This window comes from Plectropomus leopardus, chromosome 12 (assembly GCF_026936395.1).
Source record: "Plectropomus leopardus strain MGB_pleo_1.0 chromosome 12, ASM2693639v1, whole genome shotgun sequence".
NCBI classification, from domain to species: domain Eukaryota; kingdom Metazoa; phylum Chordata; class Actinopteri; order Perciformes; family Serranidae; genus Plectropomus; species Plectropomus leopardus.
The window spans coordinates 3,677,435-3,698,244 of NC_142187.1; the positions used below are offsets into that span (position 1 = coordinate 3,677,435).

Here is a 20,810-nt window from a genome sequence, read left to right on the forward strand (position 1 = left end):
AGCCACGAGGTTATTATGTTTTATATATTTTTATTATTGATTTTTTTATGTCAAAGTAGTTGAAACATAAAGTTGCATAATAATGTACAAATGCAACATATATATGGTCTGTAGAATTTTTTTACAATGCAAAAATTAATAACGTTGACTGATGAATCAAAAAGAGTGCATCAACTTTACATTCTTGTTCGACTCCATATTTTCCCTTTTCACTTTGGTTACAGGACGAGGACTGCAAACAGACCTGTTCATTTCATTAGTCTCTTTCATTTTAAACAGCCTTGTTTTGAATCAAAAGCCCATTGTTTACTCACACTGTATGTCTTCATCTGGGGCCAAACAAGAATGCTGCAAATCACTCTATACTAAACTAAATCACTCTATCAAATCTAACAAGACATCCTATCACACAATGAGTAATCAACTCATCATGTAGCACCCTCCTGTGTCTGCTTCATATATTATGGCACCATCTTGTGGTTAAATTAAAACACTTCAGTCCAGCCAAAAAAACAAACCAAAAATCTAATTCCAGTATTAGTTCATACTGATTGCACAGAAATTAATCAATAAAAGTTAAAAATAAGCTAATTTATAAGAAAACGTCTCAAGTCTAGAGAGTGAGAGAGAGAGGGCTATCCATTTTCACCTCAGGCCAGTAGCCTTGTTAGGCTCTGCATGTCCAAGGCTTCAGCCCTGAATGTTTCATAAATAATCCATATTTAAATACACTATATATAGACAATAGACTACTATAAAAATAGGCCTAATAATAAAAAAATGACCCAGGTCTAATAATTTGTCATTACATGCTTGAACACTAACTTGTACTTAGTTACATTTCATAACTGTTTACATGAATATATACTAATTACATTATTAATTACTTGACTAATATCTTTTTCTAATCACAATTCATAATTATCTGAAAAGGTTTTTTTTATTCATTTTTTTATTTTTTTTACTGTTTTTAAGGGTGAAAAAGGTGCCAGAGTGTATTATTAAAAAGCCCCAAAATAGAGCTTGAAAGAAAGAAAGAAAGAAAGAAAGAAAGAAAGAAAGAAAGAAAGAAAGAAAGAAAGAAAGAAAGAAAGAAATTCCTGTGGAAGGATCCCACTGAACTGCAACTCTAATCAATAATTCATGATAGCAGTTGTAAATTATCCAGTTTCAGTTTTCAGTTAGTATTACTAACTAATTACTAACATCCACTACTATTTTCAGCATCACAATTCATGATCTGAAAAGTAAAAAAAAAAAGGTTTTAAGGGTAAATAAAAAAGAGTGCATAAAAAACATAATAAATATAATAATAACATTTTATTTATAAAGCACATTTTGCTTTACATGATCGATCCCAGATTTAAATCTATGCAGAATTTAAGCAAATAACTGGAGAAGATGAACAATAATATAATAATACAAAAATAAAAGAATACAATACCCAATGAAAGTATAAGATAATTACAATAAAATACGACATGTTTGTGTGCTAAAATTGATCAAAGCTTTTTTTTTTTTCAAGAGATGAGTTTTAAGAATTGATTTCAAAAGAATTTCAATTGAATTAAAAACAAAACAAACAAAAAAAATAGAGCTTGTTCATTGACAAAGAATACTGACATTCCCCTGACTCTGATCTAAGCTTCCTTATAACTTCCTTACATAACTTCCTGCACAGAGCAGCTCTCATAGAAATGGATGAGCCCCCGCCCCCATGGCTGCCTCCTTATAATGCAGCCCCTAAAGTCCTCAAATTCTAGAAACCGCCCCTGCTACAACGACGGGGCGCGAGGCGTACAGCTGTTGCTATGGCAACGCAGTAGAGAAGCATACAACGCTACAGTATGTCGTCCTCTGTGGGTAAAGAAGAAAGAAAGAGACGGACACTGGTGCTGAGGCCGTAAGTTTCACTCGTTTTTTTCAACGTTATCAAAAAAAAGCTAACTTTGATGCTAATGTTTTATTTTGTTGTCTTCTAGTTCCTCCCGAACAATTTCCGGCAGCATCAACCACAGCACGAACAGCGTCGTCGGTTCGCCGAGCAGGAAAAGTTTGAGTCTGGGCGGAGGAAGCAAACTTCTTGACAAGAGCAACATTCAAACTCCGAGACAACCTGTTCGGGTAAAATATAGCGACTGGCCACGGCGTCCCGTCCCTTGTGTATTTGTAGGGTGTTAGCATTAGGCTAACAGCAGCACGCACGGGGCTAACTGTTCTCCGGTGTGCAGGTGTTTGATGAAGAAGGCAATGACGTCACTCCTCAGCCGCTGTGCCAGGCTGACCCCGCAGCCGCTCAGGCCAAAGCCAGCAGGATGTTTCTGGATGAGATCTCTGCTGGATCCGGGTCAGATCAGACAACAGCCACCGGGAGCTTAACCATGCCGTTCTCCAGGTAGGGTGTGCATCCTGTGTGTGAAAACATGACATGAATTTAGGAAAGTCTAGAGCACCAGCAAGTAGCGGACAACAAATAAACAAAACAGGAGCATGACCTCAAGAAAGTGCTAAAAATATATATATATTTAATTTTTCTGTAGCAACATTTTGAATAAATAATTAATAAAATTATAAATAGTAACAACAAATAGTTTTTGGACATTTATCCCTTTTTTTTATTTATTGTAATTTATATATTATTTCTTTGACACCTTTGTATTTTTTTTTACACTTTGCAGAACATTTCTTTTCAGTTTTTGTGTGTCTCTGTGTGTATTTGAAGAAATCAAAACCAATTTTCTCAGGAAAATAGGAAAATAATAGGATAATTTTATATTTATCTAGATAGTATATAATGTTTGTGTTTTGGAAGGCTCTGTATCATATCCAAAAACAGTGTTTGTCGTCCCTTTTTGCGCCTAGTGTGGCCTATTAAGGGCATGTGTTGCTGCATTTTCACCTCGTGTACTCTGACATTGTTCTCCAGGTCGATATTAGGAAGCAGCAGAATATCCAGCCAGTCTACCATCGAGTCCATGAACGAGGAGATTGAGGACACATTTTCCAAACGGGACATGCCCATCAACTTCCCAGGTTCATAAAAACATTATTACTTTTAATTCTTACTTAATGCATTTCTAATGTATGTATTTATGTATGTATAATGCTGTTTTTTCTAGTGCTTATTTGCCTTCATAAGAAGTTTCCCAGCATGTGGATTCTCACAAATACCATTAGAAGCACAAGGAGTGGGAAGGGAACATACATTTTTTTTTTCCAGATTAGCTGTCTCATGTACTCCTGTGTGGATGTGGTGAAAGTGACAGCAAATATGACAAAAAAAATGTTTTTTTTGTAAATGATGTTACCAACTGTAGCTTTAATGTTAGTAAATGGCAGTTAGTTTATATAACTAAACACAGTAACATGTACAACATGTGACTATGACTGAATGTCAGAGCTGCAGATAGCTGTGACAGATCTGTGGTATTCTGTGAAAGTTTTTGTCTCATGTCTTTTGTTGTGTGCAAGATGTGCAGGGGAAAAGACACACCGTGAAAGAACATGTGACAGAAGACATGTTGAAAGAGGTCAAAGATATCTACATCTCTGAGACAGACAGCATTTCACTGCTGGACATACCCAGCACCTTCGTGTCAGTGGATGCTGATGATGCAGAAGCTGTGATGTGAGTGATGTTCTCCACTATTTGACAAGATGAGAAATCTGTGTCAGTCATTCACGGGAAAGACACACCATTCTTAACCTTTACGATCTGCAGAAAAGACCAGGAGTGAGATGTCTTTCTCTGTGGTCCTGTCCCTGGACACACAATGCGGTGACATGAGTTCTATCCTGTGTTCAGTGATTTCAAAGTGTATATTCTTCTGTGGTTTTAACAAGCTGGTATCATCTTCACTTTGTTTTCACAGAGAGAGAAACAGGCAGTATGCTGAGGTTTGCAGAAACAGAGTGGGCAATGACAAATATGTGGATCGATCTATGCAGACACTGAACGGAGCAGCTAAAAACAAATCAGTCCAGAGCGACAGCACAGTCATGGTGGACGCAGGTTAGACTCATTTTTGTCCCTTGATGCTTGCAAACTGAAAGCTGCATGAATTGATTTATCTTTCAGTCAGCTGGGGGCAGCAGAAGCAGCTGAAAGCACAACACTGACACATGTTCCCACTGAAAAAGCTGTTATTTACAATGGCAAGGACCAAACATGTTGCAACTTAAGAAAACATGCAACATGTTAAAAGAGAACACACAAGCAGATAAAGAAAATGACTTCATCAATTTGAAGACACATGTACAGCATTTGAAGAACGTGCTGCAAATTTCACAACACAACACATTAAGAAAAAGCGCTGAGGAGGATTGCAACACAAAAATCTGTTTTTATTTTTGATTATTGGATGGATAAAAATGGATGCACTTTCCACAATCATGTTTACAGTCAATAACAGCAAACTGTGCTTATCATATTGTCCAAAAGAGTCCAAAGTGATGACAATGTCCCCTTTGTCCAACAAACAGTTCAAAACATAAAGATATTACATTTACTATCATAAAAAAGTAAATGAATACATCTAAAAATATTCACATGTAGGAGGCTGGATCTAGTTATTTATTTGATTGAAAAATTAGTTAATACAGTTAATAGATTCTCAGAATTCCCATATGATCAATTTCTTGTCAAAGGATTAAATATTTCAGCTCTACTAAAATAACCTTCAGATGGTGGAGAGTTTATTGGATGGAAGCAATCCTTGGGTGAAAAGTGAAAAGTATTCAGCTTTTAAAAGTGGCAGACTTTACAAATATTTCCATACCCACAGCCACCACTGCTACCACCTGGGACATCTATGACACTTTGATGAGCCCTGAGCAGGACGAAATGCAGAGTAGCTCCGACAGAGGGCGGGCTGACTATCCAGAGTCCGTGCTGGACACCAGCAGAGGTGGAGACAGGAGCGCGTCAGTGGGCAGCTCAGCAAGCACAGGTGACAACGAAAGACGCTGAAGAGGATCCACTCTGCTTCAGTTTCAATTTGCACTTCATCTATAGTCTTTCTTCCATGATTCACAACTGATGTAGTGTGAATAATTATGATATTAAAATGTTTACCGCTTTAAAATGACGCACACTCACACAAAATGCACTTTTCAAATTCAAGCTTTAAAGAATATTATATGTTAATATTATTTTTTCTTTCATTGAGTTAATTCTTTAACCAGCATCAGTCCTAATAATCAATATCAAATATTCATTCATTTTAAATATTTTAACCCTTTAAATGCCAGGTTTTTGTCATGAGGCCAATATGTTTTTTGGTGAAAAAACACACAAATTAATTATTTTTAATATACTACATGCTATGTCGATTTTTTTTTATTAACACAGCCTGGGATATGTCAGTGATAAGCAGCAACATCGATATTTATACATGATTCTTTTTTTGTGCAGTGTTAAATATGCACAATCATACGGCTCTGCATACAAAATGCACTCAAAATCAGACTATAAAAATATACATGAATAAAAATTATATAATGAATGTGATTTTCTACTTACGTAGAGTTTATTTTTTTTAAACATCAGTCCTAATCATGGTTATCAAATATTCATTAGTTTTCATAATTTTGACCCTTTAAAATGTTGTCATGATGCCACTATGTTTTTAGATAAAAACACAAAAATGAATCATTTTAAATGTAGTACATGCATTTGTTTATGATAGCCTGGGATAAATTATTGTAGGAGCTGAGCTGGAAATCCTAAGAATAAACAAAGATATACACCCTTGCCAAAAATGTATGCCATATGAATGAACACAGTGAAATTTAATTAAAGAATGAAAAGCCCGTAAAATGAGCCAAACAGGCCCTAAGGGTTAGTTATGCATAGCTCTGCAATAACTTACACGTATCATTTTCTTATGTTTCTCCTCAGCCAGTGCTGCCAGCTCATTGAAAGAAGCAGAAGCATTTGGAAACGGTTTAAATGCTGAGTCAGAGCTGCAGCAGTTAATGCTGTCAGAGTCATTTCATCAGTGCTTACTGGTAATGGAGAGAAGCATTGTGGGAAACATTTTCCAATCCAAACTGGCTGCTTACAGAGGACTGCCAACCATAGAAGGTACTATGGTTCATTATATCACATAGGCTGCAATTTTTTCACTTTTCACTAATACAGGTGGATCAGGATGCTGTCTGGACTGGTGTCATTTATACCTCATAGCTGGTACAAGACACATGTATTGCCTCCCATGTGTGGGTGATGGCAGATAAAGTGTTGATGGATACTGATGGATTAAATGAAAGATTAAGTGTAAATGTAATGATTTTGTCAAAACCAGACAGTCTGCTGAACCCCGGCACGTTGGAGCTAAAGGAAGACGACACAGCGAGCCCTCCATCTCCAGCTGTGGAGTGTCTCTGGGCTTTCAGCTGTGAGCTCAGCAGAGGACGCAGTGTCAGCAGCATGGCATGGAACAAGAAAAACCCAGTAACACACACACACACACACACACACACACACACGTATGCAGACACACGAGTAAATGATGTTGTCCAAAATAGCATAAAAAAGTCTTAGTATAGAATGTCATCCAAAAAAAGTCATATTATACTTTGTTGCCAAAATTGCATGCAACACTATAATATGGAATCCAAAATAGCTTAAGAAAGTAATACTGTGGTATGTTTTCCAAAAATATCATTAAAAAGTCATACAATAGCATGTCATTGAAAACAGAATGAAAAAGTAACACTATAGTATGGAACCAAAAATAGCATAAAAAAGTCATACTGTTGTATGTTGTCCAAAATTGCATAAAAATGTCAAATAATAGTATGTAATCCAAATAGCATAAAAAAGTCATACTATGGTATCTCATCCGAAAATGCATAAAAAAGTCATACCATAGTATGTCATCCAAAGTATCATAAAAAGTCATCATTTAGTATGTCGCTCAAAATAGCAAAAACGTCATGGTATCATATGTATCCAAATAGCATGAAAAAGTCATACCATGCTCTGTTGTCAAAAAATCATAAAAAAAATCATACTGTAACATGTCGTCCAAAGTAGCATAAAAAAGTCATACTGTATGATGTCGTTCAAAATAGCATACAGAAGTCATGCTATGGTTTGTCGTCCAAAAATAGCATAAACAATTCAAACTATAGTATGTTGTCCAAACATTATAAAAAGTCATTCTAGAATTTCATTCAAAATAGCAGTTGTGGAAATTACAGTATTTTCATTCAGGGAAGAGAACAACTAAATTACGAAACAACACTGGCCATCTTTTGTATATTTTAATGAAGTGATAAAGGAGAATTAAAAAGAAAGCTTTAACAGAGTCGTTCAGCTGAAAGTACACAACTCAGACACATGAATAAAAGATGATTAAGGTGAATATGTAAGTTATATGATGATTAAAGTGTTCTTGGTTTTTTTGGCGACATATTATTCTATCATGTTTTTATTCTGTTTTGGCAGACATACTAGATTATGACATTTTTATGCATTTTTGGACAACATATTTTGCCATTTTGTTGTTAGAGATGCTAGTTGTCGTTGGATATCTGCCATTTGCTAGGTAAGTTGCTAGATAAGTGTGGTTAATGCATCACATACACCTTTCATTTCATGGTGATTGTTACCGGCAAAATCAATAACTTTTTTATCTTTTTCAATATTTGTAAGACCTTTTACCAACCCCAAGTCTCTCAAAGACTTCCGTAACTAAACACACACGAGAACAAAGAGAAATATTAAATATTAAAAATCAGAGCCTTCCTCCTGGCTAGCTCGCAATGATTTATGTAGCACTTGTTCACCTTTAGATAAAACAATTTAGCATGAAGATGTAACAACATAGGATAGGACATAGGATTTTGGGCTAAATTTGAAATCAGAAAAAATCTTATGTTCGAAAGGAGGAATAAACAACTGATACCAATACTCAAACTCAGGAGACCTGAACTTGTTTTACAAAATAATTTGTATTGAAACTACAGAAATAAAAATAAATAGAAATACACAAATTAAATTCTTTGTTCAGTAAACAGTTCGAAATAACTAAGTTCAACAAGAATAAAGTACTTTGTTTTAACTTTAACACTTTGTTTCAGTTCTTTCAATCTGTTGTAAACCAAAATCACCACTTAGGGGTTGAAAAAGTCCATAAAAATAAAAAGGGAAAGGGGAAAGGGTACGTTTGAGCCTACCAGGTTGGCAGGATGACTGATGATGATGAATGGAGATGATTATTGGTGATGGGGCTATTGAAGATGCTCCTTGTTGTTGGGTTGCTGGTCATCCGTGGGAAGGAGGAAGGGCAGGGTGAAAAACCTGGCCTGTGTGAAACAAGGCCAGAGCTTTAAGCTACTTGTTCTTTGTTAGCATAAAATGAACTCAAATCCACAAAATAAATCAAAGCTTTAGCTCAAATTGGCTTAGCATTAGCCTAGCATTAGCTTAGCATTAAAGCGATAACTGCTAGTTGCTAATACATATAAACATTTACAAACATGTTTCCACATCGAAATGAATCATTAAACAGCATATTAAACACTTAAATATCATTTGAATATCACATTTTCAAGTTTACATACAATCTCTTTAACACTTAACTGATCACAGCTGCAGCAATCAGTACAAACACATGTACATGCAACATGTTGACAAAACTCACCACCTCCATCAAAAGTTCTTTTAAACAGGTTCTGCAGTCTTCTAAACTTCAGGAGGATGTGAAAGTGTTTTCAGGGTTTTGTTTGAATCCCCTGCTTCTCTCTGCTTGTCTGAGTCTCTACCTGTGTGAAACACTACTTCCTGCTTAAGGAGCTGAAATTGCAATTTGTGACCTATACTATGATGTTTTTATGCCATGTTGGACAGCATACTATACTATACAGTTTTTATGCATTTTGCATGACATTTTTCTGCATTTCTGGACGACGTACTATACTATGATTTTTTTATTCCATTGTGGACGACATACTAGATTATGAGGTTTTTATGTATTTTTGAACGATGTGCTATACTATGACCTGTCTATGCCATTTCTGGACGACATACTATACTATGATATTTTTATGCATTATACTGTACTATGCCATTTTGGTTGAAATTACGTCATTTCCATTCAAAGAAGTGAACAAATACATAGTGAAAGAAAAGCAGCTGTCTGCATATTGCGATGAAGTAATAAAAGAGAAAATAAAAATGGTTTAACAGAGTCAATCTATTTCAGCTGAAAGTACAGAACTCAGAAACATAGAGTGTACTGAGTAAGTCTCACAGAGAGGATCACATTCAGTCACAAATTTAGAATTGCAAACAGTGTGAGTTAACTTAAGCTCAAATTAAAATGATGATGATGATTAAAGTGAATATATAAGGTAAAGGATATTTTTGCACCTACACTATACTAAATTTATTATTGCAAACAGTGTGAGTTAACTTAAGCTCAAATTAAAAATGAACATAAGATGATTAAGGTGAATATATAAGTTAATATAAGATGATTTAAGTGAATATATAAGGTAAAGGATATTTTTGCACCTACACTATACTAAATTTATAATTGCATACATTTTAAGGAAAATAAGGGAGGTTACGTTCTCTGAGATAAGGTGTACTGGAAGAAGTATTGTCCACTATAGGCAGTTGTAAAAAAAATTCTGCAGAGACTGGTAGCATTTAGAGATAAAGTAGCGTATGCTGTCTTGCGAGAGACAAGAAAAAAAAATGCTGGCAACTGCTATGGAATCACAAGAGTAAGTAAATTTTATAATTGTACTGCACATTGTGGTTCTTACTTTCCCCAGCAGAATGTCACTTGGGTGAGTGAAATTGCTTGTCAGATGAATGCAGAAAGGGTAATTAAATGATTATATCAAAAACACAGTGGTATTAGGACCCCAGATTTGGTGACATTACAGAACTGGTGCAATTAGTGCTGCCTGTAGGTTAAAAATGCTTTGAGTTAAATGACATACAGTCAGATACATGAGAGAAGTCACATTTTTGGGGTTAAGTGAGTGAACTGCCACTGGAAGGAAACACTGTAATTACTGCAAGAGGAGCAAGAAGAATAAAGAGCACCTACGACGACTATAGTACTATAGCTTGTCGGCAAAAATACCATAAAAAAGTCACAGTATAGTATGTCGTCCAGAACAGCGTGAAAATGTCACCTTGGTATGTCATTCAAAATATCATAAAAAAGTCATACTATAGCATGTCATTTAAAATACCAGTGAAAAGTCATACTATGTTATGTTGTCCAAAAATACTACGAAAAATTCATAGTATAGAGTGTCGTCCAGAAATGCATAAAAATGTCATAGTATAGTATATTGCCCAAAATAGAATAGAACGGTCACAGTGTATAGTGTAGTATGGTGTGTTTTTCCCAAATGTCTAAAAAAAAAAACTTAGTGTAGTATGTCATCCAAAATGCATAAAAAGAGCATAGTATTGTATGTCGTCCAAAATAGAATAAAAAGACATACTGTAGTATGTCGTCCAGTATTGCCTAAAAATGTCATAGCATAATATGTCGTCAAAGAATTTTTAAAAAGTGCACAAAAACGTCATAGTATAGTATATTGTCCAAATGGCATAGAGGAAAATGCCAGTTACTTCAAATTAAAAAACAAACTTGGCCTATCTAGTGCAAATGTGCGGCACTAAACAGACCTGTGGGAGTCATTTTCATCCTCACATGAGGGCCCCAGCTTTCACTAGTCCTATGTGAACAGGGCTTCCTGCAGATGTGCTTGTGCTTTGCTTTCTCTGCTAGGACCTTCTGGCGGTGGGCTATGGTGAGTTTGGCTACGGTGACCAGAAACCAGGCCTGGTGTGCTGCTGGTCTGTCAAAAATCCCACGGTATGACTGCTTTTAACTTTAATTTACCTCCAGTGCCCGATGTTTCCTCAGCAGCACGCACAATGTTAACTGAGGAGCAGTGCAAGCTGTCCATTCCAGATGTTTTTGATTGTTGCCACTTGTCCCCTCTGCAGTGGCCTGGGCGCATCATCCACTGTGACAGCGCGGTGACTTCACTGGACTTCTCATCCAACAACCCCGCGCAGCTGGCTGTGGGCATGCAGGACGGCAGCATCACTATCTACGACGTGAGGAGTCAAGACAACAAGTCCAGTGTTATCAGCAGCAGGTGAGGACTGTGTGTGTGTGTGTGTGTGTGTGTGTGTGTGTGTGTGTGTGTGTGTGTGTGTGTGAGAGAGAGAGAGAGTGAACTGTGCAGCTCTTCCACTGAACGCTGAAAAGAATGTTTCATGGTGACTCATCTTATTGATCTTCACTTCTTTGTGTTGGAGCAGTGAATGTCCCAACAAGCACCTGGATCCAGTATGGCAGCTCAGGTGGATCCAACAGAAGCTGAGCCTGACAGGAGACGAGAAGGTGGAATCTCTCTTCTCTGTGGCTGCTGACGGCAGGGTCACCAAGTGGTTTATCTGCAACAATGGCCTCCACTGCATCGGTACTGTGCTCAGCACCACGTTTTCCCATCGTCACTTCAGCTCGACATGCACAAAGACTCCGAAGTTCTACCTAAATTCAAAGAACCAGAATTATTCAGACAACCAGAATTGTAATGTGGCCCATTGACAAAGAGAAAAACACCTCTCTAACAGTTTAATTAGATTATGAACTCATAGATATAAAGACACATTGTAGATTCTTGAACTTTAAGATGCTCTCAGCAGTTTAACCCTTTGAAACCTGAGCCAATTTGTTTTATTTCTTGCAAAACCACGGGGAGAAGGCAATGAGCAGCTTACTAAGACATGGCCCAAAAATGAGCAAAACATTTGTAAGAAGTTACAAGAAAACCACCTGAAAAACAACAGAAGAAGAGAAGAAGACAAAAAGAAAAGAGAAAGTACCCCAAAAATGTTCAAAATTGAAAAAAATAGAACAGACAATAGGAACGCCCTGTCTTTGAAATGACCTGTAATTGGCTAAAATCTCCCATTGCAGCTAGATTTTCTAAAGCCTGAAAGCAGAGCTAAGAGAAGGTGCACAAATCTAGTTTTCTTTCAGATCACTTCAATTACAGAGGTTATTATGGGACTAAATAAAACTGCCTACCCCAGCTTTAAACAATCTGATCCATAACTGCACTACAACTATAGAATAAATTGCATAGAATGTTGCACTGCTGCACTGAGTCCACCTCACAAATGTATGTTCTATGTACAGTACATTTAATTCTATTGAAGTTACTGTTTATGAATATGGTATTTTGTTGATAAGTAATGTATTCATCCATCCCTCCATCTCACCATAGATCTGATGAAGCTGAAGAAGATGAAAAACAGAAAGAAGAGGCCTGGAAGGACGAAGACAGAAACCAAAACAGAAACCAAGACAGAAAGTATTCAGTCAGCTGTGAGTCCCGGTCTGTGTTTGGACTTCCATCCATCAGTAAGTTGGTCATTCCAAAACATTAATGCTGAGTGCAGTTCCTGGGCTTAAAAGTGTGTTTCTGTGTACATATTAACAAATAATGCTTTATGCTCAGGCAGAGCTGTGTCTGTGAAACAGCAGACAATTAGAGCTGACTTCAAAATTTTAGTAAACAAATAATTCAATGCTTGTTTCGTAAATGACTTCATAATTGATTGTTTTTTTTCAGTGTAATCGTGCATCTCAGCAGCATTTCTTTGCTCCACCAGGACTCCAGTGTCTACCTGGTCAGCACGTGGGAAGGTCTCATTCACAAATGCTCCTGTTCCAACAGCCTGCAGTTTCTGGAGACTTACAGGAAGCATTTTGTGAGTCCATCAAAACAAAAGTCACCACCTTCCCCTAATCGCATTAGTTTAACGCAAGTAAATCAAAAACAAACAGATCCATATATTGATATTTGATGGCAAAACACTGAAGCAACACCCCAGTGTAAGCCAGTGGAAGCAATGCAGACATTTTTTGGTGAGACAGTCTTCCACATGTTACCTTTGACAATTATAAAACTAATCATAGTGTAGAGGTCCATACTGCAGAATCATTTCGTCTTTTCTGCTGAAGGCTAAAAATCCATCTCTTTAAGTATTTTGATTATTACTAAAGGAACAGTTCACCCTGAGTTGCAGAGTGTCGGGCTGCACCGCTGAGCTAGCTAATGTTACAGCTCAGCTGAGGAGAACAGCTCCTCTCAGCCATGAGTAGCTGATCACTTCCTTCTGCAAGGAGATACCATTGGATTGAAAACTAGATATACAAAAACATGTTGTCACTGTGACCTTGACCTTTGGCCTTCCACCAACACATTCTAATCAGCTCATCGTTGAGTCCCAGTGAATGTTTGTGTCAAATCTGAAGGAACTCCACCAAGGCATTTTTGAGATATCACGTTCACAAGAATGTGACACACAGACGGACAACCCGAAGACATAATGCCCCAGACCAGCTAAAGGGCGGAGGCATAAAATAGTTCCTTCATGAAACAGCTCACAACAAGCTCTGTGGATTCTCTTGAGTAACTGGGTCATGACATTTTAAAAGTGACTTTGCTCTTAAGTTTTCCAAATGTATTTTTGGTGCTTTGAGCACCGCAAGCCGAGCGTGGAGAGAAATCAGACATCTCTACAGCTGATATCTCCAACACCAAAACTTTGTTGACTGAAAAATAGCTATATAGGCAAGAGGAAAGATGTGTTTTTCGATTTTTTTTTGATCCCTCTAACACATTTTGTTGCAGTATTTGTACATTATCTCTGATAGATGTTCAAATCTATTTCTGGGACCAGTTGCTGCTGTTTGGGTTATTTGTGTTGAGGAATCAGAGAGAAGTAACAGTAACAGTCACATGTTGTCCCTCAGTGTCCTGTGAGCTGCATCACATGGAGTCCATTCAGTCCTGATATGTTCCTGAGCTGCTCCTCCGACTGGACCATGCAGTTGTGGAAGCAGGGCTGCCCCAACCCCGTGTTAGGCTTCACCTCCTCTCAGACTGCAGTGTGTGACATCAAGTGGTCCCCAATGTGGGCCACAGTGTTCGGAGCTGTTAATGAAAAACAGCTGGAGATCTGGGACCTGAACTCCAGCATGTGAGTGAGACTGTGGGGACGCTCTGGTCGTTGACCCTGTTTGTTTCTCTGATTTAAACTGTCCATAATCATACACCTGTCTCCCTCAGCTTGGACCCAGTCATTGTGCAGCCTGCAGCTACTGGTGTGGAGATGACGTCCCTGCTATTTGCCACACAGACAGACTGTGTCCTGGTGGGAGACAGTGATGGACAAGTGACGGCCTACAAGCTCAAGAACCTGAGTGTTGGAAAAAGCAGCCAGGTAAGAGTGAGGGACGGGAGCCTGCCACTGGATTCTCAACATCTTCTCATCCCAAGTCGGGACATGTTGCCGCTTTGCAGTGGACTTCTGCATCTTTGTATCACGCTCTGGGTATCCTCCTGCGTCTTTATATCGCGCTCTGGGTATCCTCCTGCGTCTTTATATCGCGCTCTGGGTATCCTCCTGCGTCTTTATATCGCACTCTGAGTATCCTTCTGCGTCTATATATCGCGCTCTGGGTATCCTTTTGCGTCTTTATATCGCGCTCTGGGTATCCTCCTGTGTCTTTATATCGCGCTCTGAGTATCCTTCTGCATCTTTATATCGCGCTCTGGGTATCCTCCTGCGTCTTTATATCGTGCTCTGAGTATCCTTCTGCATCTTTATATCACGCTCTGGGTATCCTTCTGCGTCTGCTGCTGACGTCGTGGGATGACACTACAGTGATGTCAACAAATGTTTAGACAAGGAAAAGCTCAAGAAAAGCACATGCTAACCAACGCCAGGACGCCAACAAACACACATGCTACCTTAGATGGTTGGGTTTAGGGGAAGGAGGCACATGGTGAGGTGTAGAAAAAAAACATCACCTTCAGACAAGAGGTAAACCCTGGACTTTCAAATGAAAGAACACCACAAAGGGAATTTCTTCAAATTTGGCACAAAAGCCCACTTGGAATAAGTGATTTTAGAGGTTGAAGGCCACTGACTTTGCGTTGGTTTCAACCTTGTGAAAGTGATATCTTAAAAAACATTTGGAAGAAATTTTAACGAATTTGGCACAAACGTCCCCTTGGATTGACACACTGCTGTCTGTGTTAATGTGCATTAGCTTGGAGGAGTTTGATGCCGTCTAAAAGCTCAGTGATGTGGATAAGTGGAGGTCGGCCCACATGACAAACAACTGAAAGCATCTCTCTGGATCTTTTCTGTCAGGTGGAGATTCTGGAGGACATCATCCACTCTGCAACTTCAGGATAGAAACATAGAGATGAACTCGAGCCATTACTCAAGGTAAGACTGACTGCAAAAGATAAGACAGTAAAAATAAAAGCACATGAGCAGATGTATAAGCAACATTTTGGCATCGCTGTACACTCAAGAATGAAGGAATCAGAGGAAACCTGATGGTAATTGAGTCTGGCAAGAGTTCAAGCAAAGTGCAGAGAAATAATAAATCCCTTTAATTATTTTTATTTTTGGCATATTATACCAATACATTGTGATGGTATTTCAGTCTGTATGTACAGACATGCTGACTGATCCCTGTGCATGCTGAAGCTCTGCACTCTGCCCTCCTGAGAAATGCATCTTTAGAGCTCAGAGAAATGGTGACACCATGTGGACACATTCAGTACAACAGGCAACTGAGTCAAACCGTCTTTGCAGCCTCAGTGGAGTCAGAAGGCCTGTCCATCATAGGTTTTAGCCCTGAGGGTTTTAGAAACAGTCCTACATATGAATATAGTTTAAAAAATAAGAATGGGCCTAAGGGAGTGTTCTTTATTTATTAGAACAGGGATTTCTTGGATTTCTTTGGCCCGCCTGGACAACAGGTTACTGCTGGAAATGTGCTGATCCTGGAGCAGCTGTGGACGAGTCCTGTCCTGCCTGTGTGACCTGTTGGGACGCAGCTGTGGACTGGCTCGGCTTTGCTGGTTTTTCTAAAGGAAAGACAAGTCTTCTTTCCTCCTCCTCGTCCGTCTCAGGTCAATGCATCAGTACTCATAAACGTATTACTTTGTTACATTACACCACTGTGCACTTGTACCTGCTTTGTTAAACAAAGACAAGAAAATCTGACTTTTACAATATGCGACCTTTAAGGGATTACATGTTCTTTGTGTAAATGATTAGCATGCAGACACATCCACAAAATGTGTAAAAAAAAAAAATTAAATAAAAAAAACGAGGAGTCACTGCTGTGTTGTCCCAAACCTTTATTGCAGCAACAGATCATTTACAGAAAACTGTGACTCTTCAAATCTCCAGAATTCATCATTACTTTACAATAATTTAATTCCCATTGTCAGCTTCTACAGGACAGACTCAAATCGCCAGAGCACACTGAGGCGGAGAGACGGGCACTTTTTAACCGACAGCTCAGTTTCCCTGGAACACACACTGCGGCTCACAGACTGTCAGTTAACGCGAGCCCCCTCCTCCGTGTGGAGGCAGAGCTCTTCACGCCATCACAACCTTTTCCAGCATTACATGAAAAGATGAAAGAATCTCTTCCAACGGGTTGCTGCAGTGTGACACTCTGCAGTTTGATTTTATTGCTCTTTAATTGTTAGAGAATAAAATGAGTCCTGAAGTAGCACAGCCCCTTCAACCTGCCTGTCACAAACAGCTTATGGCTTTATAAAAAGCTTTTAAAGCATTTTTCAGAAAATGTGTTCTTTTTTTTTTATTTATTTCTCCGAGTCCTTTTTAAAAATGTTCCTTTTAAAAATCTAGAAGCTCTCTCTTGGTAAAGATTGTAATCTTCAATGTTAAAAAGGTTTTACAGTTCACACTGACTTACAAAGTGTCAGGAAGTAGAAAAGACCAGCTAGTGGACGAGACATCCTACAAAAAAAACGACTACTGCACACCATCGAAACAACCTGCTAGTTACAACAAGTCAGGACTAGAGACACACGGTGGGACCGCGACACCACGAGAGAGAATCAGAGAGGTTTGGTTCTGCTGCCACTAACTGTAGTGTTGAAATGAACCCCCAAACATCACGTCTACACCGTTTACTGTCAGTATCAAAACACACAGACGTGTTATCCACGGTGCTACTGCCATCCGCCCAAAACGACCTTAGTGTCATGCTTAACCCTTTGAAACCTGAACAGACTGCTTTGACTTCTTTCAAAAACACAGGAAGCAAATTAACAAGACAAGGCTGAAAAAATAGCAAGAAATTAGTAAAAAGTTACCAGAAAACTACCTGAAAATTAGCACACAAAAAAAGACCCAAATAATTCTGGATCCTTTTCTGGACATTGTTTCCTTTGAATATCTTTAATTTCCTGCTTTGCAAAAAACAATTTCCAGGTCTGTTTTTTTTTTCACTTTATACTAATTTCTCACAATTTGTGGGATGTTTCTTGCCTTTTTTCACTTTTTTGTTTTTTTTAAATCAGTTTGCTCAGGTTTCAAAGGGTAAAATGTTTAGAGATTTGCCATAGCCTTCAAAATAAGATACATAATGCAATCATTTGGCTGTTTTTTTACTCGACCATGTTAGTTAGCACTGTGACGGAATGATGTGTGACATGATGTTTAGCTCTCTGATTATATAGGTCTGCAGGGGTAGAGGGCCCTGCTACCATGGAAACGACTAAAAAAACACCAGGACAAATAGTGACGTCACAGAGAAAAAGGAAACGTGTCACCGAGTTTCCCTTTAATAAAATTCGCTGCCACTGATGACACGAGCAAAGACGGTGGGTCATAAACTGGTGTCAGTGAGCAGGGTGCAGCCCACTTCCACAGGAATGTGACGCCCAATCTATTTAACCCTCTGTGAGCCAGAGAACTGAGACACTGAAGCTAGAGTGGAATCTGGATCACAGCGTTAACCCTTTGAAACCTGAGCAATTAAGCTTGATTTCTGTCAAAAACTTGGGATCAAGGCAATAAGCAACCAAAGAGGAAATGACCCAAAAATGTCCAAGAAATTAGTGGAAAAGTACAAGAAAAATACCTGAATTTTTTTTTAAAGTAAACACAAAAAAGTAAATAAATGTCTGGAAAAGCTCTATATCTACTAATTTCTTGTAATTTGTGGAACATTTATTATACAGTTGCTCATTGCATTTTTTAAAGAAATCACACCAGTTGCTCAAAGTTCAAAGGTTTAACTGCATGTAAAAGGCGCAGCACAGGAAATAAGATGTCACTCCAGGTTTCAAAGGGTTAAATCATCCTGTCTGAATGGTGTGTTTAGAAATAAAGAATCTTTACACAACAGTGTGACGGCGTCACACCGTCCATGATGTCCTTGTTTACATCACAGTTTAAACTTGAAGTTTAAAGTTACAACTTCATATTCAAAAATCATTTGATAGATGGTCTCAGTTATCAAATCTGAACGTATGAAGAAAAAAAAAAGAACTAGGAATGTAGAGAACACACACTCACACACACACACACACACACTCAGAGGTTAAAGGGCGGTGGAGGACATACAAGGAGAAAAACCGTCTCAAAAACTGCACGACGTCTACGGCTCACACAGAGGACTGATTAGAAGAAGAGATTTGTCAACACACAAGAACATGCTCATCATGAGGAATTCACACACACACACACGCACGCACTCACACTCACACACTCTCTCTGAATCCACATGCTAGCACACGGCTCATCCTGGAGTCGACAGATACTGAGTGGTAAATAAACGGGCTGGGTGAGGCGGGGGAGGCAGGGGAGCAGGGGACACACAGCACGACAGCTTTGCATAGAATCTACGGCACTGTGACCAGAGACAGCTGACGGAGATCGTCTTCAAAAGTCTGAACTCACACTGACGCAGAGGGGCGGAAAATGCTTTTGTTGGACTCCTAAAATTTCAATTTGTTGTTTTAACCGCCTGCAATCAGGACTTTTTGCACACGTCACTGTTTACACATGAATGTGCTGACTCATAGAACGACTCCGATCTAACCAATGACGGCTCAGCTATGAACTTTGGCCTCAGTTTCCTGGCAACACAGTTCAGCTTCAGGAAGCCGGACTACATCACTGAGACACTTCAAAATAAAGTTCCAGACTGGTTCAATGTTACAGCTCCAGACTGGCTGCAAGTTTAGATTTGATGTGGCCCCGAGCGTCTGGCCACAGTCACACACACGCAACATCACCATGAACACACACAGACACACACAGACACACACACAGACACACACACAGACACACACACAGACACACACACACACACACACACGCATGCACGAGGATGGACACGCTACTGAAAGACAAAAACAGAGAGGTGAAGACAAAGAAAAACCAGAGGGGTCAAAAGAAGAGTACCATATTAGTAAACAATCCATCCATCATCACATTTATACCAAAGGAGCATTTAAAGGAGGGGTGGAAACAGAGGGAGGAGGGGGGACAGAGTGTTGTCATGACGACTCAATCATTTCTCTGGAGGTGGAGAGGTGTATCATCGCTCTGAGCACACTCAGATGGTGCTGATGCAAGGTCAGTGGGTCCCTGCTCCGTCACCACGACGACCGCTGCAGCCTCTACGTTTCTATGGAGAGCAAAGACAGGAAGTTCAGTCTTCAGGGCTGGAATGATGCAGCTGTGTCTGTGCTGGTCTGTACTGGTTTTACATTCAACATCAGCTGTTCATTTTATAGTTTAAGTTCACACACGGTTCCAGCAGCTTACATTTAAGACTTTTTAAGACTTTTTTAGTGACTCTTGGAATGAATTGTAAGACTAATTTTCGAAGTTTTATTTCGCTCAAATGTTTAGTATGATATAAAACATACAATGTCTTTGGTCCTGTGAAAAAGTTAGATTATTTGTGTCGAATGTAAAAATAATAATAATAATAAAGACGTTTTAAACAAAACACACACTTGTGTCAGTTTTTCACTCAGATTCAGCTGCTTGGATGGAGGCATAATCAGCAGATGAATTGATAATCAGCTCAGTATGGACTGGAGGCTAAAACAGGAGAAAGGTGTGTTTTCAGACTGAGTCATCCCAGTCTGGAGTCACTCTCAGACCTCATACAGAGTGAGTCCTGATGCAGAGCAGGAAGTCAGTTAAAAACAGATTTACCTGTGGGCTCATCCTGGTTCTGTTCCTCTGCCTCCACAAACTCTGCTACTGCAAACACAAACACAAACACACACAAGTCAAACCACAACATCATAAAAACGCTGCAATCATTTCCCCCTATAAAGACTTAGTCCCCATCAGATGTACTCTGTGTGTGTGTGTGTGTGTGTGTGTGTGTGTGTGTGTGTGTGTGTGTGTGTGTGTGTGTGCGCGTGCATGCGTGCATGCGTGCGAGCTCACCTTCTTCTGCTGCCTCCTCTGCTTGGTGTGCTACTTCTTCTTCTGTCTCTGTGGAACACAAAGCATTTGAAAGTGTGAAACTGATTGTTAATTGATAGATTTCTAAAACTTCAGCATCACAGAGGAAGTCCGTCTCCCGTTCGCTGAATGATGCTGCAGGTCTAGTAGAGTCGCGGGCTCTGGAGTTGTCAGGGAGGATAAAAACATTGATCTGTCCTGATGGGTCATTATCAGTGCTGAGTTATTCCTGCTTAATAAAGCTTCCTGTTTGTCAGTGGAAGCTCAGCGGTAGAAAGTGAACCTCAGTGTCGTGGTGACCGCTAAATATTTCCACTAGACAGCTCCTGTCAGGGTTTGACAGTGGACGTAGAAAAGTCAAAGGTGTTTTTCAACCAAAATTACTTCAAACTTGTAACTATCTGGTTAGACTGGAGAAAGTGGAATGGAGAAAAAAGGACAAATATGTTAGGGATATTATTTTTGGCCTGCAAGA

The 20,810-nt window shown here is 39.0% G+C and overlaps 2 protein-coding genes across 10 annotated transcripts in view; one reads left to right on the forward strand and one right to left on the reverse strand.

Annotated features, from left to right (window-relative positions):
• The first annotated feature begins 1,765 nt into the window (after positions 1-1,765).
• Positions 1,766-16,106, forward strand: dnai4 (dynein axonemal intermediate chain 4). Its single transcript, XM_088085652.1, has 18 exons — positions 1,766-1,903; positions 1,983-2,124; positions 2,232-2,395; positions 2,927-3,033; positions 3,472-3,628; positions 3,873-4,012; positions 4,785-4,949; positions 5,900-6,085; positions 6,306-6,454; positions 10,767-10,853; positions 10,988-11,142; positions 11,309-11,469; positions 12,280-12,416; positions 12,668-12,766; positions 13,815-14,041; positions 14,131-14,284; positions 15,221-15,298; positions 15,799-16,106. Exons 1-17 carry the CDS (start codon positions 1,848-1,850, stop codon positions 15,263-15,265), a joined length of 2,331 nt encoding a protein of 776 aa, XP_087941778.1. The 5' UTR covers positions 1,766-1,847; the 3' UTR covers positions 15,266-15,298; positions 15,799-16,106.
• Positions 16,107-16,209: 103 nt separating this feature from the next.
• asph (aspartate beta-hydroxylase) overlaps positions 16,210-20,810 on the reverse strand; it is a 40,421-nt gene continuing 35,820 nt past the window's right edge. For all 9 annotated transcript variants that reach the window (XM_088085024.1, XM_088085026.1, XM_088085022.1 and 6 more), the window contains 3 exons: positions 20,318-20,365; positions 20,078-20,125; positions 16,210-19,538 (listed from right to left, as the gene is read on the reverse strand). In XM_088085024.1, the coding sequence (XP_087941150.1) occupies positions 19,531-19,538; positions 20,078-20,125; positions 20,318-20,365 (104 nt within the window). In that variant the 3' untranslated portion in view covers positions 16,210-19,530. The remainder of the gene's footprint in view (positions 19,539-20,077; positions 20,126-20,317; positions 20,366-20,810) is intronic.